At 47.6% G+C, this 25,819-nt stretch overlaps 8 protein-coding genes and 1 non-coding gene across 9 annotated transcripts; 5 read left to right on the forward strand and 4 right to left on the reverse strand.

The window, feature by feature from the left end:
- Nucleotides 1-44: 44 nt before the first annotated feature.
- Nucleotides 45-1,844, reverse strand: EV420DRAFT_1266540 (uncharacterized protein; the record flags this gene model as incomplete). The annotated part of the gene is made up of 10 exons (XM_060467336.1): nt 45-183; nt 233-551; nt 598-862; nt 917-1,019; nt 1,070-1,215; nt 1,263-1,315; nt 1,367-1,446; nt 1,498-1,583; nt 1,638-1,709; nt 1,758-1,844. 10 exons carry the CDS (start codon nt 1,842-1,844, stop codon nt 45-47), a joined length of 1,350 nt encoding a protein of 449 aa, XP_060333831.1.
- A 1,745-nt stretch (nt 1,845-3,589) lies between these two features.
- EV420DRAFT_147993 (P-loop containing nucleoside triphosphate hydrolase protein) lies at nt 3,590-7,446 on the forward strand. The gene is made up of 28 exons (XM_060469617.1): nt 3,590-3,704; nt 3,758-3,771; nt 3,827-3,886; nt 3,940-3,980; nt 4,027-4,062; nt 4,117-4,150; nt 4,200-4,214; nt 4,263-4,339; nt 4,389-4,437; nt 4,489-4,580; nt 4,634-4,648; nt 4,699-4,802; nt 4,854-4,947; nt 5,001-5,194; nt 5,242-5,296; nt 5,349-5,398; nt 5,448-5,485; nt 5,536-5,553; nt 5,615-5,637; nt 5,686-5,710; nt 5,769-5,890; nt 5,944-5,985; nt 6,042-6,113; nt 6,168-6,300; nt 6,347-6,442; nt 6,493-6,705; nt 6,760-6,830; nt 6,888-7,446. Exons 1-28 carry the CDS (start codon nt 3,670-3,672, stop codon nt 7,140-7,142), a joined length of 2,073 nt encoding a protein of 690 aa, XP_060333832.1. The 5' UTR covers nt 3,590-3,669; the 3' UTR covers nt 7,143-7,446.
- A 1,364-nt stretch (nt 7,447-8,810) lies between these two features.
- EV420DRAFT_1640380 (uncharacterized protein) lies at nt 8,811-10,704 on the forward strand (the record flags this gene model as incomplete). The annotated part of the gene is made up of 20 exons (XM_060477095.1): nt 8,811-8,825; nt 8,882-8,895; nt 8,947-8,986; nt 9,039-9,079; nt 9,138-9,165; nt 9,216-9,229; nt 9,285-9,297; nt 9,355-9,380; nt 9,436-9,474; nt 9,524-9,595; nt 9,643-9,723; nt 9,786-9,810; nt 9,859-9,947; nt 9,996-10,038; nt 10,082-10,178; nt 10,232-10,246; nt 10,298-10,332; nt 10,387-10,428; nt 10,478-10,535; nt 10,583-10,704. 20 exons carry the CDS (start codon nt 8,811-8,813, stop codon nt 10,702-10,704), a joined length of 909 nt encoding a protein of 302 aa, XP_060333833.1.
- A 614-nt stretch (nt 10,705-11,318) lies between these two features.
- On the reverse strand, nt 11,319-11,390 carry EV420DRAFT_t101. The gene has a single exon. It is a non-coding gene; the product is annotated as a tRNA-Glu (tRNA).
- Nucleotides 11,391-11,465: 75 nt separating this feature from the next.
- Nucleotides 11,466-13,191, forward strand: EV420DRAFT_1528930 (5'-AMP-activated protein kinase beta subunit, interation domain-containing protein). The gene has a single exon (XM_060472521.1). The coding sequence runs from the start codon at nt 11,504-11,506 to the stop codon at nt 13,001-13,003; it is 1,500 nt and encodes a 499-aa protein (XP_060333834.1). The 5' UTR covers nt 11,466-11,503; the 3' UTR covers nt 13,004-13,191.
- EV420DRAFT_1528940 (uncharacterized protein) lies at nt 13,192-15,516 on the reverse strand. Its single transcript, XM_060472523.1, has 21 exons — nt 15,227-15,516; nt 15,156-15,169; nt 15,063-15,102; nt 14,977-15,017; nt 14,896-14,923; nt 14,818-14,837; nt 14,756-14,768; nt 14,676-14,701; nt 14,551-14,618; nt 14,464-14,503; nt 14,308-14,407; nt 14,240-14,256; nt 14,161-14,180; nt 14,090-14,108; nt 13,992-14,034; nt 13,840-13,936; nt 13,771-13,785; nt 13,686-13,720; nt 13,592-13,633; nt 13,481-13,538; nt 13,192-13,431 (listed from the first exon to the last, which is right to left on the reverse strand). The coding sequence occupies exons 1-21, from the start codon at nt 15,239-15,241 to the stop codon at nt 13,265-13,267; spliced, it is 918 nt and encodes a 305-aa protein (XP_060333835.1). The 5' UTR covers nt 15,242-15,516; the 3' UTR covers nt 13,192-13,264.
- Nucleotides 15,517-15,998: 482 nt separating this feature from the next.
- On the reverse strand, nt 15,999-18,443 carry EV420DRAFT_1666255 (uncharacterized protein; the record flags this gene model as incomplete). Its single annotated transcript, XM_060478979.1, has 21 exons — nt 15,999-16,474; nt 16,525-16,575; nt 16,624-16,720; nt 16,791-16,815; nt 16,872-16,900; nt 16,955-16,983; nt 17,037-17,124; nt 17,180-17,280; nt 17,329-17,368; nt 17,424-17,439; nt 17,492-17,503; nt 17,571-17,595; nt 17,650-17,681; nt 17,734-17,759; nt 17,815-17,840; nt 17,892-17,909; nt 17,958-17,967; nt 18,020-18,118; nt 18,169-18,248; nt 18,303-18,321; nt 18,382-18,443. 21 exons carry the CDS (start codon nt 18,441-18,443, stop codon nt 16,424-16,426), a joined length of 936 nt encoding a protein of 311 aa, XP_060333836.1. The 3' UTR covers nt 15,999-16,423.
- A 1,482-nt stretch (nt 18,444-19,925) lies between these two features.
- Nucleotides 19,926-21,302, forward strand: EV420DRAFT_1528955 (uncharacterized protein). The gene is made up of 6 exons (XM_060472524.1): nt 19,926-20,100; nt 20,152-20,216; nt 20,271-20,414; nt 20,462-20,607; nt 20,657-20,879; nt 20,929-21,302. Exons 1-6 carry the CDS (start codon nt 19,971-19,973, stop codon nt 21,109-21,111), a joined length of 891 nt encoding a protein of 296 aa, XP_060333837.1. The 5' UTR covers nt 19,926-19,970; the 3' UTR covers nt 21,112-21,302.
- A 247-nt stretch (nt 21,303-21,549) lies between these two features.
- Nucleotides 21,550-23,137, forward strand: EV420DRAFT_1528956 (NADP-dependent oxidoreductase domain-containing protein). The gene is made up of 4 exons (XM_060472525.1): nt 21,550-21,977; nt 22,024-22,322; nt 22,377-22,559; nt 22,614-23,137. Exons 1-4 carry the CDS (start codon nt 21,680-21,682, stop codon nt 22,896-22,898), a joined length of 1,065 nt encoding a protein of 354 aa, XP_060333838.1. The 5' UTR covers nt 21,550-21,679; the 3' UTR covers nt 22,899-23,137.
- Nucleotides 23,138-25,819: the final 2,682 nt, after the last annotated feature.

Genomic DNA, 25,819 nt, shown 5'->3' on the forward strand with positions numbered 1-25,819 from the left:
TATCAATACGATCACAACGCATTGGAGTAGCGTCATAATCGAGATCACTCGACGTATACCTCGTTCCCATTCCAGATCGCTTTCGGCTTGTAGTTTAGCGACTCATTCGCCATACGCTCCTTGACTGTAATGTGGAAATTCGGCTGCTTCTCTTCGATCGTTCTGCCTCGTCCCAAATTCCACCTAATACTTGCCGTCAGTGTGAAAATAACAAGTTGTAATGGCGGCCAACCGAAATTCACTGCGCCACATGCCTTGCGCGTCTTGCCACGAGTATCGCAGTGGAATAATTTCCAAAATCCACCATATCTTCGTGTCTTGTAGCCGGTCATGAATAGGCTGCTGTGCATCCACTGCATCAGCAATTCCCGGACCTCCATGCGCTTTCGGAGGCTGGAAGACGAGAGAAGGCCGGACTTCGAGCTTTGAGAGCGCAGTTTCATCGAATACAATTCCACACTGTGAGCTGATGACTTGACGGATCATCCAGCGAAGGGGTATGTTTCCGATACTGTGGGGAGGGTCTACCATCGGTTCGTTTCCGCCGATATCTAATAAAGGTCAATTACTGATAGGCACGAAAAAAAAGGATCTCACCGCTGTGGCAGCCAGCAAACCATACTTCCAACACGTTGGTAGGATCCCAGTCTTCGTCGTCCAAACTCGTTGACCTTACTGGGCTATGTCTCCAGTGATCAGGATGGAAGAAATTACTGGGTCCAAATTTTTTGCAGCGGTAGAACGACAGCTTATCGGAGGGGGTCTTCAGAGTGCACGAGCCAGTGCTTCCTGCCGTTGTGAATTCTTGGTCTTGGCCAGGTGATGCTCGGTGAAAGAGATTGGGTCTGAACCGGGAACGGTGCTGACGCAGTCCATGTCAACTATCAATGGCTAAAGATGAAATTAAGAAGGTTACCTCGTCAAGTGATATGGCATGACGAAATGTCTTGATAGCGCGGTTAGAAGTGGTGAAAGGGAGGGTCCTTCCCATGACCACGCCGACGCTTGCAACTGTATCCCTACGGAGATGTTGATCAATAGTCAGGGAATCTTGATTGTGCTGACGAACCACACGCCCACGAACTCGATCTGCACATTGCGACAGAATGTGTGCTTGAAACCGGTGCTCAACTCCATACCAGCTTCATCGTCTTGTTTATAGAGCTTGTAGGCGAAAGGTATTTGTTCCTGATTATCTCGTGGGAGAAGTCCGACCTATCGACAGCTATCAGTGCCGTATTACATGAATATTATCGACGCACTTTGTACAGCATACCAGCCAAAGCGCGTGCTGTATATGCGCCCCGAGAAAAGCCTGCAAAATACAGATTAGAACCGTGTAACGGAATAGATCCTAGACGCGTACCGAACATGCAAATTCTATCTCCAGCGCGATAGTTCTGCATGAGAAACCTGTAGCCGTCCATTACGTGTTCGTTGAGGTACCTGAATCCATGAATCTCTGCGAGCCGTGTACGCGAATCAGCCAGAACTCACCAAGCTACCGCTTCGTCCGCTATTTTGGCTACCCACTCAAAAAGGGGTGACACGACACCTGGCGCGAAAAATGTTCCTATTCCAGCCTGTATGACGCGATTTCATGAGAATCCGGAGCGGTGAAAAGAGCGGAGACCAACTTGATAGTAGCAAAGCTGCTGATCTGAATCGTCCTTCTTCAACAGAGAGAACAGCTTGACAACGTTCGTATTCTGGGAAAGGCGGGTTAGCCAATGAAGCGCATTGAGCACGACACTAACATCCTTCTCGTATTCACTCGCCGTTCCATCGAAACAAAGAACGAGAGTACGAGGCTGCTTCGAGGCTTCACTGCCGGTGTTGGACATTGGGGTGATAGCAAACAGTAGGAAGATTGGATTCGTCCACGGTACACCTTTATAGCCATCTTCGTTCTTGGCTCTGACAGTAGAAGTACGTGGATATATCGGGAAGGAGCAGTGATCATCGTCCCGTGACAGAACTCTGACGTCGACGGCGGTCATCATCCACTGGATCGCGTCAAGTGAGTCCAAAAGGAATTTTTGCGGGGAAGCCTTGGATAGCTGCCTCGTGCAACCGTAGGCACCGCAGTAATACCAGTGGAGCAACAGGATAATGACATTTCTTGATGCTAGCAGAGGTGACCGAAAGAAAAATGCCATGCCATTGTCACTTGATGCCTTCGCTCAACGTGATCATCTCAACGTCGACCCGGGATCGCACAAAAGGTATAGTACTACTATTCACAGGAGGCATGGTCGCACTGGTGGCGCCTGGCCTGAAACTTGGCTAAATGGCTGAAATCAGCAACTTGCTATATTAGACGGTCTACGCTGAACAGACGAACCTTGGATATCATGACAGCGAGAGCCAAGGAAATGTTCAACTCGAACAGAAAACAAAACCGCAGTCGCTGAACGAAGAACTTGATGACCTGCTGCTTCTAAAATATGACGTCCTTTAGGAGTGACAATACAGCTCGATAAGTCAACATGGGCTAATACATCTAGAGTCCTCTTACCTCTTCGAACCAGGTCATGCGACGTTCGGTCAATAGAAACCAAAGCACAAAAACTCGCAGCCGCCGGGATCATATCAGTCTAAAACAGGATGGATGAATATAGACGCGATCATCACAGCTAAAATACCAGTCGGCGGCGATTCCTCTTCTCTTTCATTGACAGGACGAATAAAATGAAGGCAGAAAGCCTCCTCGCGGCAGGCACTTTTTTCCAGGTCTCCGAGAAATGCCGCCTAAAACCGGGAATGACCAATCATAAAAGAAGCATGCCTTCAGCCAAATTCATGCTCCAGTAAGTTCTGGGTTCAAGACCGTCCATGCCTTGGCAGCGCCGCTGTCATTTCATGCGTGGTACCTTGGCCTTGTAACAAGCTCAGGCATTGAAGTTGAATGTTGAAGAACGAAGCTGCAAACCTGTGTTTCATACCAGAAGCCGCGGATTTTGGGAAACTGTTAGATGCTACTGGTTGCAACGTATGTCTATGCATTGCTCTTCAGGGACGACATATGTTCAGCCATCGTGAATCGATGTAAATCTTCTTGGAAAGAGGCGACGACCCATCCTGAGGCGCGAGGCATGATCGGCTCGGATGATTCAGGATAGCTCATGACGGAACAAAAACGAGTTGGTGGTGGTACCAAAACAAGGGGCATCCAAACAGACAACGGCAGGACCTGAGGCGCTGCCAGTTGACTGGAGATTACTTGGTTGTATGGTGTTGTACGCAGACGTTACGTAGTGGGTCCAGAATTCTAAAAAAAATCGGGTTTCAATTCCGATGTGTTCTTGCCTGCAAGCATCCTATGATTATGGGATAATATGGCATGCTTCGTTCCCTGGACAAGGCAACACTCACAACTTCAATCGAAGCTTGAATACGACAAGGCTGAGAGAACTTGCGGTCTAAATCGTTACTGTTAAGGAGCAAGTAGAGGCTGGTGCCGAATTCTCCCGAGAATCTGAGATTGAGGCCCTAGTCATGTGACTGACGCGTTACACACGTCCGGACTCCGATGTTTGAATTTCGAATTCTTTCACGTTCGTTTCCCTTCGAGTACCACCGTGCCATACCCAGATCTGACCTTTGCGTCGTGTTCCTCCTCGACGTAGAACAATTCTCTCATCTATCGGCGTGCAGAGGCTCCAGAAAATGTCAGTTGTTTCTAAATTTGACCGTTGTCATCAGTGAGTGGCCCAGGCGTGTACCATTTGATCTCCATTATTAACGCAGCTTATAGGGCTCTCACGGAAAGTGTGTTCTCATTCACTCTGTCTATTTGGTATAGAATTCTGAACTTGACTCGTAGCATTCGGTCACTCGGAGTATAAAGGAAAGCAGCGAGATATTATAGAGGCAGCGGTTTCCGGTGCGTTGATGCTTGCCAATAATTTTGAGATCCTCTGATCTCCTCCGCACCAGGTATCGATATTTTTGTGCTTGCACCAACGGGGATGGGGAAGGTATGACACTCCCATCCGTTCCTTTTCTTGTATAACTTCTCAACAGAGCATATGTTTCCAATTACCCGCAATCATAGAGGATGTGAGGACGTTATGCTTCGTGTGTCTGTAACCAACCTTGAACCTTTTGCTACAGAGTGGCGTTACAATTGTCGTCTCACCTTTACTAGGTCTGTCGTATAAAACGTATTCTGAAATTTATTGACGGTCATGATGCAGCTTTGATGAAGAATCGTGCGCCTTCCATCTTAAATACTCATGCACACTCTGATGGCATTGTAGAGGTCACAAGTCTGAGGCAAAAAGGTATCAACGTTGTCTCTTTTACTTCAGAGACGTCTCCTGAAGATAAGCTCGAGGTATGATATCTAGCACACCGTGCATTCCACTTGATCTAAAATACTACAGATTGTTAAAGACCTGACAGATGGCGTCTATCATAACAGGCTCTTATACAGTGCGCATTTCCCCCCCTAAGCCTGTGCCAAAAAATTCACTCATATTGTAGTTACTCCGGAAAGCTTGTGTAACGCTGACTTTTTGGCAATGTTGCAACCAGTGTACGAGGACGGCGGACTCAACCGGCTAGTCGTGGATGAAGTGAGGCGTCATTTTGCTTAGCTGGTATCATGATGCTAATCTTGTTTTCTTAGGCACATTGTATCTCAGTCGGTGTCTTTCTTCCGCCTTTCGCTTTGTTTTATTGAGCTCGATACAGGAATGGGGCCACGATTTTCGAGAAGGATATCGGAGGCTCGGCGTATTCCGTCGTAGGTTCAAGAATGTTCCTATCATGGCGCTCACCGCGTCTGCCACGGACGCGTAAGCACTTCATCTTCGCTGCATCGCTGCACTTGGCTGATCTGTGTATAGTGTACGCCGTGACATCATACTCTCCCTTGGCATGTCAGAGGCCAATCTCTTTCAAGCCATCCACGGGTTCAATCGCGAGAATCTTTATTATGAAGTTTGTCTCCCCAGTCTTCTCTTTCTTACTGGGAATAAATGATAAATTTTCAGGTTAAATGTTCTCCGCCTCGCACTTCCCTATCACACATGAGCGAGATAGCCGAATACATACTAGACATGCATCAACGACGTGGTAAATCGTCGTGCGGAATTATCTATTGTCGTACACGAAAGCTTTGCGATGAGTTGGCGAGTTTCTTACGTGGAAAGGGACTAGGCGTGCGCGCATACCATAAGGGTCTAACGTACGTTCGCTTTAAAATAAGTTTATTAGAGCGCTGAAGAATTTTAGGCCCAATACACTTGATAAGACCCTAAGAGAGTGGACGGATGGTATTATAGACGTGGTATAGTACGATCCCATCTTATATCCCATATGATATTGATTGAATTGCTCAGGTTGTGGCCACTATTGCGTTTGGATTGGGAATTGATAAGGGCGATGTCCGGTTCGCGTAATTTTGTTGCCTTCGTCTCGTCCTTTCTGAACGATCATAGGTATGTCATACATTATGACCTCCCAAAGAGCATGGAAGGTCGGTTGAACATACTCTTTTACATACTCCCTCTTTAACACGTGCATAAGGCTATTATCAGGAAACCGGTGAGTATATGTATGCTCTTACAAACAAACCGGGGCTCTCGCGCTAACGGTCCGATCGTAGGTCGCGCAGGACGGGATGGGCTGGTACGTGACATACTCCGTATCGTGAATATATTGTTCATTTTCTTTGAGCCTGCAAAATGCATCTTGTATTACAGTGAGTTCACCTTTTTTAGTAAGCAACTCCGCACCTGCTTACCGGAAGTACCCATCAGCTCGCGAGGATATGTCCTACGTCAAATCTTTGGTCTCCCAGTCTCACAATAATCGCGTTCATCTGGCAGATGTTCAGAATGGCCCCGCTCCAAGCCAGAGAACTGGTGATAGTTTCTCAGCGGTGCGGTCACCCTTTCTTAACTTCCTTCTTCCTGTACTCATCATCGAAAGTAGTTGGTGAACTTTGCTGAAAATACAGATGTTTGCCGACACGTCGTACGTGTCCCACACTGGTACACAATAATGGAAATTTTCTCACAATTGAAAAACAGTTGATATGTAGATATTTCGGCGAAGATGTGGCTTCGGACACAGACAAAGATTACTGCGATTCCATGTGTGATGTTCGTGGGTCCTCTGAAAGTTATAACTTCGATGTTAACACTTGGAATCTGTAGGTATGCAAGTATCCTAAGGAGACACGGCAGCGAAAGTATAAACTCACGCCTCTCGAAGACGCGGGTCGTGTTGCCAACGAATGGAAGAAAAACAGCTCACGTACGTCGTCAAGCGATAACGTTTCAGCTTCTGGTAGGTACTCTCAAACTTCTTTGGCAAAATTCTCAAGCCTAAACAGATATCGGGTGGAAAAGACCTAGCTCATTCTCTGGAGCGAGTAACTTTGAACCAAAAGCCAAAAAGCCTAAGTCCCAGACATATGCTCCGACGCTGAGTAAGAATTATCATCACCCAGATGTTCCGTTAATTATTAACGAAGTGCAGTCACAAAACCCTTCAGCTCTGCTTCGGTATTAAACAAACCGTTTAAGACGCCATTCAAATCCGCGTCTTCTTCGATACGACACCATGATGACCTTGAAGAGATTGAAGAGGACACCGAGCATGAGTCGGAGGAGGTGCCGGGTGCAGATATCGACACACAGGAGAGTTCAAGATCAGAATCCATTGTCCATCATTACGAACGGGAGCGGATGCGTAGGCATTGATATCTTTCAATTCTCCGACTCTCATCTCAAATTTTTATTACAGCGTCTCCCGAACCCGGTGCTGAGCTCTGCTTCGAAATCGAGCCGGAAGAAACGTTTTCTAAGAAAATTGATGTACGTTATCGATAATCTCAGTTTGTTTGCTCTTTTCACACCTGCACGGGAATGTAGTTTTCCGCACGGCATAAGTGCATCCGAGCATTAGCGTGGGCACTATGCAAGGGCCCATGGGAACAGAGTGCTATACTAAAAATAGCACAGCGTGTCGAACTGCGAGCGCATGGATTCTCCAGTACCACCACGGGGTATAAGGAGCGCATGAGGGCAAGACTAGATGTAGTTGAGATTCTAGTGTCAGGCAGAGATGTGCAAGCTGAGGAGGAAGGAGAGGAGGTGCTTGAAATTGTCAATGAGGTGTGTCTGTAATAATTAATGAATTCCTGACGCAGAAGAGGCTAGGCTGTAGAGGGGTGCATTCAATTTTCTATTAAGTGATGAAGATGTCTGGGCTCGACTCATGTTTTCAAACAAGGCGATATCTGCCCCGCTGGCGTGTGGACGGTGTGATCGTCCGACATCGCAACGCAGAATTCTACCACATCAGATCCACGAGAAGTGCATACGAAACTTACAAAAGGACGGTTCGGTTTGCACTGCTTGTGCTCACGACCCTCAGGAGTTACGCACCACCTTGGCAGCGGAGAAAGAAGCAAAACACCGTACTGGTCTGGGCCAAAGTCCTCTGTCGATGCTCGGTCGATATTCAATGGCAGCACATGTAAAGATCACAAGGACTTGCCGTCGTAACTCCCTTCGCTCATATCTCAGATGTCACTGAATGCCGTCTCATGTTCCTTGCTAATCTGGCGTACGTTCCTGACTTGTATCCATTGCGAAGAGACGCGGCCGTTCTCATTACTCTTATTCAGTGTGATGACAACGTCAATCTAATTGATGTAAACTTCACCGACGAGCCAACGCAGCTCACGGAAGCTCAGATATGGCCAAGAGAGAAGACCAGACGTATGCCAATTCTGTGAGCTGAATCCTGCCAGACATGATAAACTGACCTGGAACTGATACCACGTCAATGAAAGACCATGGCGTACGACGAGCTACTGGAGGCGCAGCGTCACTGCTACAGAGTAGCATCTGCTTGGGGCCTTCAATACAAATTTCAGGTCTTCCTGAGTCTTGTGTGCTGCCAAAATTCCACACTGCCAGTAGTAGGAATAATGTGCTTGTCGCACGGTGTTCCTCCCATAAGTATCCCGTGGAATATGAAAGGTGTTCTTATGGAACCTCGAGAAATTTCGATAATAATCTAATGCAGACCACCTTTTGCAGCCGTATAGCACCCATGTCACTGTGTGTCGTCTCCAAATATTTCGAAATAAATCGACTGACTGTGGGGCTTGTTGCTTCCATTTGACTGTTAGAGTAAGTGCAATCAATATTGTCTAATATCAAAGTACTATTAATGATACATGAGCCTAGTAACGTTATCTGGTCGCTTTTGAGCCGTTCTCACAGGAAGCCTTGCGCTCCCGGAATGGGTGTTGTTCCTAGAGCGGAGGTCGTGTCATGATGAGAAAAATGAATAGTTGGCAGGTGTAAGCGTTTAAGGTTTGCTTTGATCAAAATATCGCACCGGTTGGCCTGTGTTTTGCTTCCTTTTCGCCACTGACAGCACCCTGTCCTTCTCAGGGAATCCCGCGCGCGCATGCCGAACGAGCAAGGACTTGTCCTCTCTGAAAGTTCTGATACCGCCGTAAACAATTTCTAGCAACAATCTTTCCAGCGGTAAAAACGATGCGGCCATTCGATAAGTCCCTTGAAGTTGGCCAGAAATTTCAGGGTCTACTGTCACTACTGCGTAGTCAGACTTCTGCATCAAACCTGCATTTCGAACTTTCTATATATGTCACGGATTGCAACGCGTAGTGTGCTTATGCACCTGTTGTTATCAAATTGGTTTTCTACGTGAACGCCTTCCCTGGCTCATATAAGCGTCTTAGCTCCTCTATGTGCCTCCACCACTTACTTTTCAGCACCCTGACTTCCGTGTTCCAGTTTTGATTCAATCCCGGCACCATGTCTGACGCACAGGTACGGCGGGGTTCTTTAGGCAAGCTGCTGAAGCGAATTCTGATTTTCAACATTAGTCGTACTGGGCTTCGTGAGCAACTTGTTCCTCGTTGTATGTGGCGTACACATCTTTTCGACGAAGCTTCACATTGCAAACTTATAATTGCGCCTACGCAATAATGGTGGGTGGATCTGAACGTGCTTGAACATCGCTGACAGTCGTGACCCTTGAAGGTGTGGGATACTCTTCTGACTTTATCCAAGGAGAAACGCAAGTAAGTTCCGCGATTCGTCTCTGAATCAATTCTTGCTATATAACATCTGGTGCTACAGAATATGGGACCGAGAATGGAGCGCTGCGGTCAGCACTAACCTATCTGCAATGATTCTCGTTGATGTATTTTGGAACAGAAAGTTATATTCTTGTTCAAGCACGTATCGATGAACAGTGTTGCACTTCCGCTGACCGATTGTCTGTAGCCGTTATTATGGGGTACGATTTCTTGTGCCGTGTATCCTCACTTTGTTCATGAATTCCTGTTACTTCTAGATCGCATCCATCACAGTGAATTTATGGTAAGCTAACGTGACTGCTAGTCTGATGCGTTAGACTATAACTTAATCATTCTAGTTTCTATAACATACAAGTCCCCACCGAAGAATGCGCCAAGTATGTGAAGGTCGAACCGTTGATTGCCAGTATGCCATACTCTTCTAAGAAGTCGTTATCCCCCGACTGATTTTTTCATGGACTTCACGATTATCTCGTATCAATGCATTCTGTTGCTACGGTACGTGTCAGTGCCAATGTCGATCATCAATATTAAGCGGCGCATAGTTGCTACGCGGTCTGGTTACGCGACAAGCGAATTTTATTCTGTGGTATCGCAATGTTGATCTGTCAGTTTGTGGAGGCCATGTATGCCTGTTCTCGATTTGTGAGCTTTCGACGGTTTTCACCCATTCACACCTACTCATCAGGGAAGTAGTATCCCCTCCCCATCACGTTCGTACCAAGTCCATCCCCTTGAACATTCTTCTGACGCGCTTGAAGGGGCGAAGTTGGGCCATGCAGTGCGTTAAATGCTATGGAGCATCTGAGCTGAAAATGATGGTGTTTACAGTTGTTCAGGGAGAGAAGTTGTGCGTGGTTTTGGCCTGATTGAAACGTTCTCTGATAGTTCTCTGTAGTTGGGTTGCAAGCGTATTCTTGTTCCCCACTATCACGGATACTGTGCGTCTTTAAAATGTCCTTTCGCCGATCTCATCGCTCCCAGGTTTTAACGGTCATCACCTTCGCCCGAGTGTTTTATATTACCCCCAAAACAAGGTCCTCTGTGATGTCGCGGTTTGTGAGAGAAGGCTTTTTGTTTTGTGCGTCCTCTGTCGATTCATTAACAATAACACCTTATTAATCTTGACCAAAGTCCTCATAGTATTCAGTATTCACACTTTCGTCTAGCAGTCCAAACGTCTTCTTACCTCATTTTCAGTTGGAAATTGTGCTAATGGGATATTATATCTCCAGGTGAGTAGGTTGCCCACAAGTCTAGGCATAGTGACCCAACCGTTATAACTTCAGCCGAACAGAGCTATATCTACGATATTCAGCGGATTCGCAATAGTAGGCTCCCTTGTCTGCCAAAAGAATATTTTTCTCAATTGAGCGCCAGATTTTCGGAAACGTCTGTGGAAACCATCTAATACTTGCAGCTCGGCACGACGGTTCAGGTGTGTAGAGCGGCATAGTTCATGTGCATTGACCGATATCACAACAGCGGACTCTGGGGGTTCTGGGTCGCCTCGTCGTGCCGGTAGCAGTCGTGGACATGGGACGTTAACCAGACCAGGGGTCCTTGTTCATACGACGGTGGATATTGAATTAGATGGCTTGTCATGAGGCAAGAACTCGGCCCGTCAAGCGCGGTAACAACCAGGAGCTATGTATGTTGTATTATGGTTTGCGAAGCTGCTGATTTGACGTACTTTTCATAGGAGGCAGTCACTACTTCCGGGAACACCTCGGTCCTTGCCGAAGGGGGAAGCTGTGGTGGAACGCCGCCGTTGTCGACCGACCTCTGCTGATACCATACTTAACATACTTAGTTTTTGAAAAGTGTACACTACTAAGGAAGCTCGATCGTCGTCCCTTTTCCTTTCTGTAACGAGAGCGATGCGCCGATTGGCAATTTGCTGCTATAGATAGCAAAGGCACAACGCTACCGACGCGTATTACGGAGGTGGCGTGCTATAGATGATACTTACAATGCCACAGAGAATGCTTCTCTCCTCTGGGGGATTAACCGTTCATGCTACATGTACACTTTCGATGTAAGTCTTAAGGAGCCCAGGCAGGGTGGGACCTGGGGGCCTTGCGAGTGTATGTTTTGATTTCTGACTCAACAAATCAAAATCAATTACCTAGGTACATGGCAGAGTTTACTATCAGGGACAGTGCTCAGTGCACTTGAAAGTTGAAGCTCTCGAGTCTCTCAGGTGTTCCTTAAAAATACATTCCGACACGGGGAATCGAACCCCGAGCTGCCGCGTGAAAGGCGGCAATGTTAGCCGTTACACCATATCGGACTTAGCAATCTTTCAAAAATTCGGTAGAAGTCTCAGCACATATTTGTGAGCTCCGCACAGACGTGCCTCGCTTCTGTCTCTTCCCACCACGCAGCGGGTCTCCTATTACAACGATGGGCAACACGCCTTCTAACAATCAGCAAGACCGTGACCGCAATTCGTCTGCTACTCGATTCCAGCAACGTTCATCACCGTCACCAACGCCTAACCAACCCCATCGGTCACTCAGACACAAGAAACGGTCTCTAGAACTGCCTGATCTACAGCTAGACATTACCCCGCGGAGACCCGCTGCCACCGCGAGTATACCGATACCAACAACAGAGAAAGAGAAGGAGAGGGAAAGGCCCAGAGCTAGGCGGCAGCAGAGCGGATTGGACTCCAAGGCTACGAGCGGACCCGAGGAGCCTTGGTCACGGCAAACGAGCTACCTTCCACCGACTGTACCGCCATCGTCGCTCGTTGATGCCCCTCACACTCCACCAGAGCGGGACGAACCGTATCAGCAGCAGATCGTACGCAGCACCCTGCCCTTGCCGCTTGTTGTAGAGGCTGCTATTTCGCCTACCGACACCACAGCTCAGATGATCTCTGTACCTATCATCTGGACCGGTGGCGGCACGAGAGTCTTCCTCTCGCGTGCAGGTGATGATGACTGGAAGACACAAATACCGATGCGAAAAATGGCTGGTGATGATGGCAAAAGATGGACTGTTGACTTGCAGCTACAGCCTGGGACGCATCATATGCGGTTCTTGGTGGACGAGCAATGGCGTGTAGCTGATGACTTGCCCCAAGCTGTCGATGACCAGGGTTCACTGGCCAATTATGTCAGCGTCGGCTTGTCGAGTCCACCACCGGCTCAGCTCGATCCTTCTCCGCCGAAACGTAGCCACAGCTTTTGGAGCACGACAACCGGCGGTTCGAATTCCTCACCCAGCACTCATACTCCTGCTCTTCCTCCTCCATCCTGGACAAATGTTATTCCCCTCGAGCTCACTGAGGCCGCTGCTGAGGAGGACGCCTACCTCAATGCTCACCATACGACGTCGACGACCCAGGGAGGACGAAAGGTGGTGAATGGATTTATACCCGCCCCGAACATCCCTCCCGCCCCGCCTTTGCCTCGTCATTTGGAGAAGCTCATTTTGAATACGGCAAGTGGTCAGAGTCAGTCGAGTTCATCAAGTGGGAAGGAGGGCAAGAGGTCAAGGGGTAGACACGGAACCCATGGGCAGAGACGGGGTAGCTCTAGTGAGGGTACGCCAGCTTCTGGGGTCGAAGGGAGAGTTCTACCTGTGACGACTGCAAGTGGGACGGACATCAATAATGTGTTTGGCACCGGGGGTGGATTCACACCGTCAACGCATACACCGGCGACGCCTCAAAGAAACCCACTGTCGAGCTCATCACCAAATCTCAACAATCCGACACCCAGTGTCATCGACGATGATACAGTTATCGTCGACGATACATCTGTTCTTCCCGTTCCTTCGCATGTCGTCCTGAATCACTTGTCGACGAGTTCCATTCGAAACGGGGTGCTCGCTGTGAGTGGGACAGTGCGTTACAGGAACAAATTCCTGACCACGATCTATTATAAACCAACGTAGGGTTGGTTAGAGTTGATGGGAAGACGGGAATGCTTTGGGGTCGACCGGCTTTGGTTTTTGGATATCTGATGCAACTAAATATGTACTACAGTGCCCTTCTGTCTGTTGTTGTCTGTTCTGCTTAGTATGTGCTTGCTATAGAGTATTTTCAGTGTTTGGCAGTTTCAATCGCATTGTTTATTGACTCCAACCGCATACCGCATTCTCAAACTTCAAGCTCAACGTGAAGAAGGCTTATGAACAGAGTCGACTTGCACAATGCTACTTCCGAAGGCTCTCCGTACGCTCCAGATCCTCCAATCTCTTGTTAGTGGGCAAGTCGCTCAATGCGACGTCCACAGTCGTATGAACAAGAACCCCAGATCCAGGCCATACACCGCGATCATGGCCAGGGCCAGTCCCGGGGGCAAAGTCCGACGTAGAGGCCGCTGTCTCCAAAGTCAGTCATGTAAATTGTACGTATGTCATCATAAGCACCTGAACCGTCGTGCCGAGCGCCAAGAAGAAGATGGTTTCCACAGACGTTACCGGAGATCTTAAAGGGAGACACCCTGATAAATAGAAAACAACCGAGAGGGAAAGGCTTACTATGGCAAACCCGCTAAAAATCGTGGATATGTCCTTATTCGCCTATATCGTTGCTCAGTAATCTCAAGCCGTCCGTTACATGCGAGCAGCTCACCTGGAGATATAGTATACCGTTTGCACAGTTGCCAACTACAAAGAGGTGAGAAAATCTTCGGACCGAGAAGCGAAAGTCCGAGTACCGAAGACAATAAGGACTATTGAACGAAGTCAACAAATCACCAGATAGAATCGGATACCGGCAGACCCACAAAAGAGGAACCCTTCTTTCAAGAACCGTGATATTACGGAGGACCTCGTCTTTGGGACGATGTACAGTACCCGAGCGAAGGTAACCACGGTCAGGATCTGGACGCGTTGAGATGAATTGAAGTATTCCCATATGAATCTTTAGACGACGTACCGTGTCGGTTAGGGTGGGGAAGAGGAAGACGCTCGCAATCCAGCTAGATGCATGTGATAGTGATGAGTAGATGATTCCGTTTGAGAGATCTGACGTACAATTTCTGCCCTTGAACAACTGCCAAGACTCAGATTCATAAGGCTGAATAATTTTATAACGTCAAACGTACCACACGGTCCTGTTTCAGTTCTGAAAAGGTTGGTGTTAGAACGAGAAGGCAGAAACCAGGAAGAATATGCGCTACTGACGTTATTGGAAGAGGGAACTAGAGAACGATTGAGTACAATAGACTTCATCTGAAAGCTTCGTCACCTACGAAACCAGAAATCGCGTACATGGCCTCCACGAACTGGCAGACCAAAATGGCTATTCCACCGAATAAAATTCTCTTGTCTCGTAACCAGACAGCATAACAGCTGTTATCGTCGTCGGTCACAACAGCGACATAAACGATGTTTGCAAGGGCGCGCACCGAAGCAGAAGGATGCTCTGATAAGATAGAATAGCGAAGTCTGTGACGGATTCAGTACAATGAAACTGCGACGAGAAGGTTACGTACTACCAAGCAACGGCTCCGCTTTCACATACTTGGCGCACTCTTCAGTGCTGACTTGTATGTTATAGAAACTGCAATTATTCGCTACATGTTTTCCCCTTAACCACGAAGTAGTCGTATGAACGTACCATAAATTCATTGTGATCGACGCCAGCTAGATGTACTTAATATTAATGGCGGAGCCACTGCATACAACGTGGGACCTTACACCATAATAACGGCTATAGAATAGATTGTTAGCAGGATACAGAGCTCTGAGTTAATGCCTACTTGAAGAAGAATATGACTTTCTGTGAAACGCCAAGTCATTAGACGAGTATTCGTAGTGGTTAAAGAGTAAAATCTGACCGCTGGACTCCATTCTCGATCCCAAACCCTGCCAGTGAGTATAAGAAACACGAACGTAAATCTTAGCCCTTAGGAACGTACTTTCGTTTCTCTTCGGATAGAGTCAACAAAGTATCCCAAATCTTCCTGACTTTGAGTGGTATTCAACCATCGGAATAAAGACATACCATAACTGCATAGGCGCAATTGTAGGTTTGGAGGGTGAATCTGGGACAATGATATCGGTGAATAGGCCAGCCAACCACACAGGAACAGCTCACGCAGCCCAATACGACTAGAAATGACGAGAATATCAAGATGTACCCTGAAAACTCAAAGAGCACCTGAATACCTGAGATTCAGTCATACTGCTGGGCTTGAATTAGTAGCGTCGAAAGTGACTGAAGATTGAGGGCGGGGGAGAGGGAGAACGAAGCAGTGAGTCCGGTTAGATACTTATAGAAGAGGCTATAGCCTGTGTGTGAGTATGCGCCAAGGCGGCGTTGTCAGCGGACGTAATTCGAAAATTCGAAAATCGGAAAGGCCTGATCTGTGGTAGTCTGAAGGCTTTAAAAAGAACTTACTAGCTCCCAACGTTCGGCTGATCATCATGAGAGAATGTGTATGCTTATCGCTAGCAATAGAACATATGATTAGTGGTCTAAGAGGACATGTATTCCCGGAACGCGGAGCTACAAGCGTGTATACGGGCCGAGGTCGCGCGGGAATGGCGCGCAAGTGAAAGTGATCAGCTGATGTCCTCCATTCAGTCAACCCTACCCCAGAGACTCGGAGGTTGAATGGAAACGGTGACAACATGGAACGGGAGCATTCTCGTGGGCAGATCTCCGTTACAAGTAACTGTGTCAATGTTATCGCTGAAAATGACCCAAGCAAGGGCGTCACCTGCAACAAAGGGGACTCTCGCTCCTTCGCATTTGAAAAGTTGCCGATAACCATGACATTAGATCAACGAGAAATCACCTCTCAAATGAATAGCCAACGATCAGTCTGCTTCAATAATATGTCAACAGCAAGATTAAGAGCTGTGATGAGGCGAGGACGAATCATACATAGACCAAGAGGCGCTGAAGTACACCTAAGGTTGTCTTATTCCAGGGCCGATTGAGTCGCAGTGGTCTTTGTCGGTTAAAAAACGGTGCATACGAGAATCCCAGATGTTTACCAGTACTTCGGATAGTGATCGTCAAGTGACATCTTGCGTTCATAATATGGGTCTCCGATGACGCGAAAGTTCTTGTATAATAGTCTCCATCAAGACTCACTTGTCATCCATGAAAAGTTTCATCTTCGAAGAAGTCATGCCCACCTATTGTCAACGGGGTTATTGGTACAGCCTTGAACTGACCGACTAACCGGTCACCCCGCGAGGGCAAGCGGGGGAAATAGGGATGCTGAGCCAAGGAATCTATGTCGTCTGCATTTTGAAGAAGATTTCCACGCAAAATCCCAAAGCAGTCTAGATAAACATACAACCATTTACGTAGCATTTTTGCACAGACTATTTTTGATGCTCGGGATTCCGTGATTACACAGACACCGAGGACGGAAGGTATTTGTCAATACCGGTACCGGTGTCCTGATGTTCAATGAGATGTGTGCTCGAGACAATAGCGCAGTCCAGCGTACCTTATGCGAACCAAACTGGGATCCATCCTTCCAGCTCACGACTGACGTTGACTAAGACGATCTTCAGTGCCGGAAAGATATTGGACAAAGGTTACGTACCACTTGAACACCTCCCGGTCCCCCAGTACTACTTTCGCTTCCGGACATTGGTTCGAGTGGGAGTGTTACAGCATCTCGGCCATCGTCGCGCAAACTCCTACGGGAATTAAGACTGAGAGCGTACCGCCCATGTCAGAGTAGGATAAAAAATACGGAATCAGGCACACCTTCCGACGACTGAGAGTACATAGACTGTAACCGGACAGATGAGACTCGGGGAGAAAATTTGGGCCGATAGGTTAACTTACATTGACAACTAGGAAGAAGGGGTATCATACTTATCAAAGAATGAGCACCTCACTTCCTGCTAGGTGACATTATTCGCACTCACAAGATCATCGCCCCAAGACGCCATACAAACTACAAAACATGAAATCCGGCGAAACAAGTTGCCTAGATAAATAATGACATACCAGTATTAAGTTGAACAGTGCTGCAAGACTTGTGACGGCACCACGATTGATTGCCAGAATGATGAGATTGTCGAGCAGAGTATCGGTCCTATTTCGTGAATATGTCAAAAAGACAGATCGCTTGAATAAAACAGTGAATTCACGTCTTAATTCCTGTCCGTTTCTTATTCAAAATCCAACATAAAGTTGCCGTGATCAACAGATCGCATGCTGCTGTGGCAGACGCTTGTAGACTTGTTACTTTCTATGTCTGATCTATTGAGGTCCTTTTATCACATTAACAGAGACACACCTCAGTGTTTATGAGATTGCTGAATGTGCCACCGATTCCGCTATGGGAGAAGCGGTCAGAGTGGTGACGACTAGAACGATGTTTCGAAGAAGAACCTTAGCGTCGTTTGGGCTAACGGGATACACATTAACTGGAGTCCGCGCAGTGAAAGGAAAGTACACACTGATTCCAGCAACTAATTTCGAAATTCAAAGCAAAATCAGGGCGCCAGCCTCGCGAGTAAAAAAACAAATCTGACGTACTGATATTAATCAGAGCCAAGATCGCCTAGGTTTCGTCAATTCGATTTGTACGTGTGGCTGACTACAAGAAAAAACGTACAATCGGGCCTGCCAAATACCACTTATGCGTGACTAGAAGAGTATTCAATGATTGAATTATCGGGGACATGATTGCGCAACTCACGAATCCAGATGCGTGTGGTGAAAAAGCTACGGGTCGATCATCTGTCAGTTACACGATCGCCGCAAGTGAACACCAGGTTACCATTGAGAAATGAAGGAGACCATATACTTGATAAATAAAATGTAAGTCAGCATCAAAGCGAGTTGGAATAAACTTACGATCGCTAGAAGTTGTACCTGCCGTGGAGATGAGCATCACGATTTGATGAAAAGTGAAGTGCTTACAAGCGCGGTCCTAGGAAATGCTGAGAGTGTGTCATTTTGAGTGACAAAGCAACAAAACCAACCGTGGCATATCATCGAGCTTTTCGAACGCTCCGAACCGACTAATGAGGTCATCATAGGCCCATGCAATAAATGTAGCGACATGAACGGTAGCTAGAAATCTGGCAAAATCTATCATTAAAGCAACCCATATGAAGGCCATGACTCGTACCCTAGTGTTAGGACCATGGCCTTGATTGCGACAGAGTCCTTGGAACCATAACCATGGCGGAAGTATTGCAGGACGGCGAGCTAGTAGTTTACTTAGAAAGCTGGTCCGACTTATCGTCAACAAGTGCAACCCACGAAGCCGGCACCATAGCACCTGTTGGGGGGGGAGAATTAAAGTCTGATATTTATGACAGCAGCACGAATAAAGACGCACATCAGGTCAAGTGAGAACGAGATGAACATGCACCCGAACGTATCGTCAAACTTTTCAGGCATGGCGATGCGAAGAATTAGAGGATGGGAAGGATACGTTTTGCTCTTCGCCGTTTATGAAGATTTTCTCCTCGACGTCGATCATGGAGTTAACCCCATATGTTAACACGCATGGGTATCTAAACTAGTGGCATTACAGGGTCAGTGACGTTAAGTTGAATAGGTTCCCGTGTATTCGGGGAGGGATGCGTCCTTGGCCCCAAACTAGATACCTGTACGATGAGGTGTAAGAATGGCCAGAAAAAGGTTTAAGGTTGCACATACCTCAAGACAGAGATGCATCAGGCGCAAAATACTCGATACAGGCCCCAAAACCAGTTAGAAGAAAAGACCCAATCTTCCTCTGGTGGATCATGGACATCCCCAGATAGCCAAAGCAGCTCAATTCGTGGTGTGCGGTTGTTCTTGGTACTCCCGCGTTTCCCGCAGATACCACCATCATATATTGCGTGGGTAGACAGTTTCGGTCATCCTATCAAATCGTGTCGCTTTTCGGATCGATTTTTCTGTCGAACAGAACCACAAACGCATTCGGCATCCATGGTGATTTAGTTTCGAACTAACTGTTTCTGCGATAGCTGGTCATCCTATCATATAGAATTATCATGTAGCTCGCTTCGAAGGTGACAATAAATGGCAGCCAGCATTGCCGATATAACATGTTGACGTGAGTCACACGAGGGGTGTATGCAGGTCATCTATTGTATATATCAAGGCAAAAACTGCAAGGAGATCAGCTTTGACGAGGTTAATTCAAGAACAAGACGCACAGAGTCACATAGATACGGGCATCAGTGTTCAATGTGGATGTGTTAGTGTTGGTACCAGCGTAAGATAGATTGATGCCTCTGGCATAGCTCAAAGCAGACGCACCGAACTCAATGGAGACTTTGAACACAACACGGTAACCGTTGGATGACGACGGAGCATGGCGAGCGCCATTCTTTGTGTCAGCGGATGGCAGGCCTTATAACAGATGACCTATGGGAAAAAGGTTGCCGACACATTCTGGTCCGGGAATAGTGGAGTGGTCAGTTTCTCTGATAAACGGTTGTATGCGATTGACATAGGATACGCTGTCCGTCGAGATAATAATCCCTACATAAAAAGGGAACGCGTTAGCTCTGAGCACGTGGAATAGGCAGAAAAGCGAAAGAGCTCCGGTTGCAAATTATACTACCCTCATCCAACGAGCGGTTACTACACCAGGGTAGAAACACAGAACGCGCATATAGTCAGGCAGGGTGCTTGGTTTCGTCCTTGCTCGCGATATGAAAACTGAACTCACCAAGGCTAGCAGCCCAACTGCTATAGACAGACCCCGCCAGAATGACTACGATTCCAGATTGCTAGTCACACAATTTTGAAACCTTGATCCTGTTGAAAGCGTCGCTGAGGAACTAGTCGAATCCATGCAGAGAGAAAGGGAGAGAAATAGTCAGGGAGCTGCAAGGTGCACCGATGAGGGTGACGATCAGAGAGGGAGCATGATATAAACAGCCGTCACTAACTCTCTTTATTCCGACCATCATGTCCCTATCCTCGGCGCTCAAGACGTTGGCCAACTATCGTGCTCACAATACACGAGCATCGCAGGATGTCGTGGACAAGGGCTCTATTGTTCTCAAGTCGAACGGAGCGCGGAAGCTGGGTGATGATGGTGATTACCTTTCTTCAATTTCCATCGGAACGTGTTTTCACGTCCTTCCAGCATGGGCATTCCTAGAGCAGCTTGCGCTCGCGGCGATAGATATAGGACGGTTGGACGTGGCGGACGTATGTTTACCGGTTTCTCTTAGCATCCTCATTCTTCACTAACAGTAAAGACAGGAATGCTTAACACAACTATCTGACAAGTTCCCTGGTTCTCCTCGAGTGAGCGTACTCACTGGCATACGAATGGAGGCGACGCAGTCACCGGAGACTGTTATGAAATTCTATGATGAACTGCTCGCGGAGGACTCTGCTAATGCCGTACGTGGTCGAGCTATGCTTGTGGGTATTAGCTGACGATACCACAGGCAATCTGGAAACGCCGGATATCTCTCAGGAAACGAACTGACAAGATTGAAAAGACCGTCGACGAGCTCTGTACCTACCTGGACACCTTCTACAATGATATTGAGGGTTGGTTGGAGCTTGCGGACATATACTCGTCATGCAATCAGTGCGTTACCCTTTCCGTTCTGCTTCATGAAGTCTCATTACCGGGTCAGATATACACAATCTCTTCAAGCACTCTCTCACGTTCTCCTTCTCGCTCCTCAAAACCCTTTTCACTTCCTGCGTTTTGCAGAAACTGCATATACTGCCGGTGACATACCCTTGGCGATCAAGATGTGTCTGGTCGTAGTGGACATGACAGAACGAGATGTGTCGTCTCCGCATGAGACTGCCGCGGCAGGGATCAGCATTCGGGCGTGGTGGGGCGTCAAACTGGTAAGTTCTCAGTTTCAGTTCCGGGGAATCTAGACTCATTGGTGGTCAGTGTGCCCGTCGACTACTGGCAAACCCTTCTCTCCCTTCAACTTCAGGGACGGCGCCTCCGAAGAACTTGAGGCTTATTGACGAGCTCGCGACGGAGCGTGTAATGGCAACATACTCCGTGACGGACAAACAGACGGCCCAAGGGAGAGACGCTGTTGTTGGGTGGATGGGCGATACGTATTAGGCGATTTTGGTTGTAACATATGGGCAAGCTTCTACATCATCCGTGTTGAACCGCAGTCTTTGCTCGCCTCTTTCGCAAGTTTAGACGCACTGTTCTCGGCGATCGGACCCAGTAAACTAGCGAGCCAATATAATATGACAAGATCACCTACGGCACATGGCGGTAGAAGGCAGAAGCGACATCGAATGAGGAATAGTATTTATTGCTTCCAAGACGCGTGAAAGCTGGACTCGTAACCGTGTCTCTGGATCAGGACATTGCAAGTAAGACGACCCCAAAGGGACGGTCCCGGTCACCAGTTTAACGGGACTCCCTGCACATCCCGAGAGTTTAGCCGTGTCCGTTGCAATGTATGACTGTCTTCACAACTCATATTCTACTTCGCCTGCGCCTGGTTTTAACACAGAGCAACTCTGCCATCTGACTTCGCTTTTGGAAGGGAACAGACTATAGCATCGATAGACATAGGAAACTTCCGCTAATTGTGACAGTCCCTCACTCAGTTTTGAAGTTGGTAGTCAACGCGTGTTACCATCAATGATGTAATTCCCTTTATTACCAAACCACCATGTCGATACCACCTATGCCTCAGCCTCCCTCGCAGTCATCGTCGTCGCCATCGTCGTCATCGTCGCCGTCGCTCCGCCGTAAAATTACCCTCCTCGATGGTGCCCAGATTCCCTGGCTAGGCTGGGGAAATGGCTCTGGTGATGCAAAGAAAACCGCCCTCGAGTCGGGCAGCGAAGCCCTACGCGTTGGGATCCGCCACATCGACACCGCTCAGAATTATCGCAATGAAGCCAATACGGGCGAGGTCATCGCGAAATCTGGTGTCGGGAAAGAGGCTATCTGGGTTACCAGCAAGAGTAGGCTTTCTAGACATATCCTATTCACACTTACTGACGCGCATAGTCTCCGAACGCCCGCCGCCGCCTGATTCCAAGGGCACAGAGAACGTTCCTGTTCCCCTCACCGAAGTTCGTGCATCCATCGACGAGTCTCTCACTAAACTTGGCTTTATTCCCGATCTCTTCCTCATCCACAATCCCTACGTTGCCGAGGACCAAGACGTGTCTCTCAAAAAGTTGTGGCAAATTCTTGAGGATCTCAAGGATGAAGGAAAGCTAAGGAGCATTGGAGTTAGTAATTTCCGTCCCCAGGATCTCAAGGTCGTTCTCGAAGGCGCCCGTCACAAGCCTGTCGTTAATCAGGTTCGCGTAATTAGTTCATATATGCTTTCTGTCAATTTACCATCCGACCTTTAGCTTGAGTACCATCCTTACGTGCTTGCCCATCTCGAGCCCGTCCTTGCTATCCAGAAGGAACACGGCATCGTCACGGAAGCCTATGGTCCTCTTACCCCGGCCATTCGTCATCCCACAGGTGGACCTCTGCAGCCCATCCTGATGCGGATCGCACAGCGTTTGAACAAGGACAACGCGTCTCTGGTTTGTTGGTCTTCATTCATATCAGCCCCCATTATCTGAAGATTACTGCTTTAGATCAAAGCCTCCTCCGCGGTCGACCCGGGTTTTATCTCTGCACCTTTCGACCCCTCCGCGGTGCTTCTCCTATGGGTCCGAGCTATGGGCGTGGTCGCTGTAACTGCATCTGGAAACAAAGGCCGCATTCGCCGTCTTGCCGAGATTTCCTATCTCCCAGAAGGACTGCTCAATCCAGAAGAAGTGCAGGAGATCTCCGACGTGGGAAAGACGGTACATTGGCGTTATTATACCGAGCATATGGAAAAGGACTTCCCGCTCCCTGAACTCCCTACCGGTCTTTGAAGCATAATTAGAAAGTGATTGAAGTGTATAGAAGTGTATTCGCATCGAGGTCAATTGCAAGCAAAAGGCGAAGATCAGAATTTCTTTGAAGGGGTTGTAGTCATGTCGACAAAACATTAGAGACAATCAAAAAAACCTCCATCGCCGAGAAGTGAACCTCCCAAACGGTGCTGATAGAGTGATTTTTAGCAGTTCACAGACGTCCGAAGGACGCCCACTGTCCAGGATCCCGATCATAGTCTGCCTAAGCCTTGATTTACGTGTTACATAGTAACATAACTGAGAATGCAGAGGTAGCAAAACTGGCAGCAAAACAAAATGTAAATGCTGAGTCAGTGTTAGTTGGCTCATCGAACTCAAAACGAAATTAGCGCCCAAACGATCCGCATGAAGGGACTCGAACCTAAAGCATACAGCAAAGATTATTCGTGAATAACGACAACAACACCATCACTGCACCATAGCCAACAACAATGGCAAATGTTTAAAACTATAAAGCTGTAGTTCTGCTCCAGCAGAAACACTCACACCCATGCATTGCAGAGGAGCAACGAGCCAAACCTTTAAGAATATTTGCGACATTCTTCAGCAGTCAATTTCACAATGTGCATGGCGCACTTCAAAGTGTCCTGTAGCCGCTCCGACAGGACGTAAAAACCTAATAGTAATGGGGGAAAAAAGCGAGTTCTCGATCGCGCACGAAAATGAGGCGAGGCACAGGAATTCAAGCTTCAAGACTCAAGAGCAAGTCAGGACATTCCACAAGTAGTTTCATTTTGAAGGTAACCCACTGGTAGTGAAAGCACCAACAAGACGTAAGTCATGTGATGGGAACAGGCATACAGAAGGTGTGCGGTACCAAAGTTGCTGAAATACAGATGAACATAGCACTCTTCGATGCCCGTCGCTTGTGTACAAATTGTTCAGTAGGGGCCCAGCCTTCATAGAACCTTGAAGATGGACGCACAGAACCATGTTCGTTCCACATGACGCTATCCGAGCGGCTGTAGCTCAGACACACGATAACTACCATCAATCCAACTGCTGGTGATCCCAGCAAACATATTGAAACTGTTCGAGATGAATTTGATATCATCACAGATGTCCGCCTATCGTGCAATACATTATATGTGTCTATGCAACAATGAATATCAACTCGCCAGGTGTATATTTCACTTACGCGACGTATACCCTGCGACGCTTCCACAAGCTCTAGAATTCCCAAATGTTTTGATCAACATGACATCGACGGAACCCTAGTTCAAGTTCAGTCTTGATCGGATTGAGGGAGCGTGGGTGCAGAATGAGATCTTCGGGCGAACGATATACTATTGAATACGAGAAACAGACCAAGCCAGTAGACGAGCCAGTGACCGGGAGAAGGCGTGCACCTAAACGTTCGTGCTGTCTTACCATTGCTCTTGAATTTCCCGGCTCGGCGTCTTGATCCTTGACATGATATTCATCGAAGGATCACTTTAAGGACCTCTTCCACAACCATAACACGGGGATACTTCTTGAGCTACGACGCTAGCGAATCAGGTCCAGGGACCAGCAAGCTACAACAAAGACACATCAGCTGATAGTCGTAGCCCATAATGTAGCGCTGAGTGAGAATGCTTTTCGGCGAAGTATTTAACGTGACAATGGTTGCACCCCCATGTGAGGTTCATCCTCACATGTAAATAACTGTGAGTTTCCCATGACGTCATCACGCGCAGCGTGGATTTTTTTTTTGTTTTTAACACGTAAATAACATGTTAAAATGCGTGATTTTCATGTTATTTTGCTATGCGGTCAGAAATGACCATAGATGTATGAATACAAGGTAAATCAAAGGGAGATCGAAATCTATCATGGTGTACGACAACAAGCACACCACCTAGAAGTAGTCATCTTAGTGACGGACGATGCTTGGAGCCTTGGAAGAGGCCGTTCTATAGGCTCATCCAACCGGAGTTTCTCACAGAATTTCACACCACCGCTGGGACCCTCCAATGTTTTTAACGTTACATACATGTTATTTTCATGTGATTTACTAGGTATGTTATTAACATCAGGCATTCTCACCCAGCGCTACCATAATGCGGTTGATGAAAGCAACGGTCCGGGTCCCGGAAGATCAAGGGGGGATTTGCGTATAATGAATATAACAGTGCTTGGGAATCCATCAGCGTCAGTATCAGCCCGTCGTGTGAACAACATGGCGTGCCATCCCTGCAAAGGAACGCAAGAAGAGGTTACACTCTGACGTTGACGCGATCACGCTTCCTATGAGTCCGCATCATCAGTCATTCCAATGACCGCTGCCAATGAACATCCAGAACCTGCTTAGCAGGGAAGATCTCTGTCTCTTTCCATTCGCTTCATGTACTAGGCTGCCATGAGCTCTCGTTCAGTGACACATAGCAGTGCGGACGGCTACATGATGCCGAACTGCCCTGACGCACACCACGCGTTACCTCGCCCTGATGTCTTCCCAGCAGGCTTGTTGACAATGGGTATAAGTGGTTTTGTTAAACGCAGAAAGAGATTTCTAAACAATTTTTGACTTTCCAGTTCTAAACTTTTATCGTTCTTGAGCGAAGCTGCAACTATAGGACGTTCAGAAACACAGGGTGACGGCAGGGACGCAGAACGTACCGAGCCGATCTGCCCTCCATTTCGATCACATCCCGACTCTATGAAGTCGAAGCAATTGAGATACAAGCTTTTCCCGCAACGTCTTGCTCCCGATATCGATGGGCCGCGGACATTCCCCACTGATCAGACACCCACCTTCGTGACGCAAGTCTTGCTAAGCCTGGAACCGTGCCAGGAATGATGTTTTGTTGCCAGTTAACCATCGTATATGCAGTCTGCTCCCGTTCACTGTGCCCATCTTTTTTTTTTTTTGGCATCCAAATGACACGCACCCTACA

The sequence above is a fragment of the Desarmillaria tabescens genome (assembly GCF_030435595.1).
Source record: "Desarmillaria tabescens strain CCBAS 213 chromosome Unknown EV420scaffold_10, whole genome shotgun sequence".
NCBI classification, from domain to species: Eukaryota; Fungi; Basidiomycota; class Agaricomycetes; order Agaricales; family Physalacriaceae; genus Desarmillaria; species Desarmillaria tabescens.

Excerpts from the sequence above, each read along its gene's own strand:
- EV420DRAFT_1528930 (XM_060472521.1), top strand. The coding sequence starts at position 11,504 with ATGGGCAACACGCCTTCTAACAATCAGCAAGACCGTGACCGCAATTCG.
- EV420DRAFT_147993 (XM_060469617.1), top strand. The coding sequence starts at position 3,670 with ATGTCAGTTGTTTCTAAATTTGACCGTTGTCATCA. Across the intron at positions 5,891-5,943 it reads CTGGTGATAGTTTCTCAGCG|TTGGTGAACTTTGCTGAAAA; the intron begins GTGCGGTCACCC and ends CATCGAAAGTAG. Across the intron at positions 5,986-6,041 it reads CAGATGTTTGCCGACACGTC|TTGATATGTAGATATTTCGG; the intron begins GTACGTGTCCCA and ends ATTGAAAAACAG.
- EV420DRAFT_1528955 (XM_060472524.1), top strand. The coding sequence starts at position 19,971 with ATGTCCCTATCCTCGGCGCTCAAGACGTTGGCCAACTATCGTGCTCAC. Across the intron at positions 20,608-20,656 it reads ATATACTCGTCATGCAATCA|ATATACACAATCTCTTCAAG; the intron begins GTGCGTTACCCT and ends TTACCGGGTCAG. Across the intron at positions 20,880-20,928 it reads CGTGGTGGGGCGTCAAACTG|TGTGCCCGTCGACTACTGGC; the intron begins GTAAGTTCTCAG and ends ATTGGTGGTCAG.
- EV420DRAFT_1528956 (XM_060472525.1), top strand. The coding sequence starts at position 21,680 with ATGTCGATACCACCTATGCCTCAGCCTCCCTCGCAGTCATCGTCGTCG. Across the intron at positions 21,978-22,023 it reads TATCTGGGTTACCAGCAAGA|TCTCCGAACGCCCGCCGCCG; the intron begins GTAGGCTTTCTA and ends TGACGCGCATAG. Across the intron at positions 22,323-22,376 it reads ACAAGCCTGTCGTTAATCAG|CTTGAGTACCATCCTTACGT; the intron begins GTTCGCGTAATT and ends TCCGACCTTTAG.
- EV420DRAFT_1528940 (XM_060472523.1), bottom strand. Across the intron at positions 15,018-15,062 it reads ATTGCGCCTATGCAGTTATG|ATTTGGGATACTTTGTTGAC; the intron begins GTATGTCTTTAT and ends AAAGTCAGGAAG. Across the intron at positions 13,634-13,685 it reads ACGGTATACTATATCTCCAG|GCGAATAAGGACATATCCAC; the intron begins GTGAGCTGCTCG and ends GCAACGATATAG.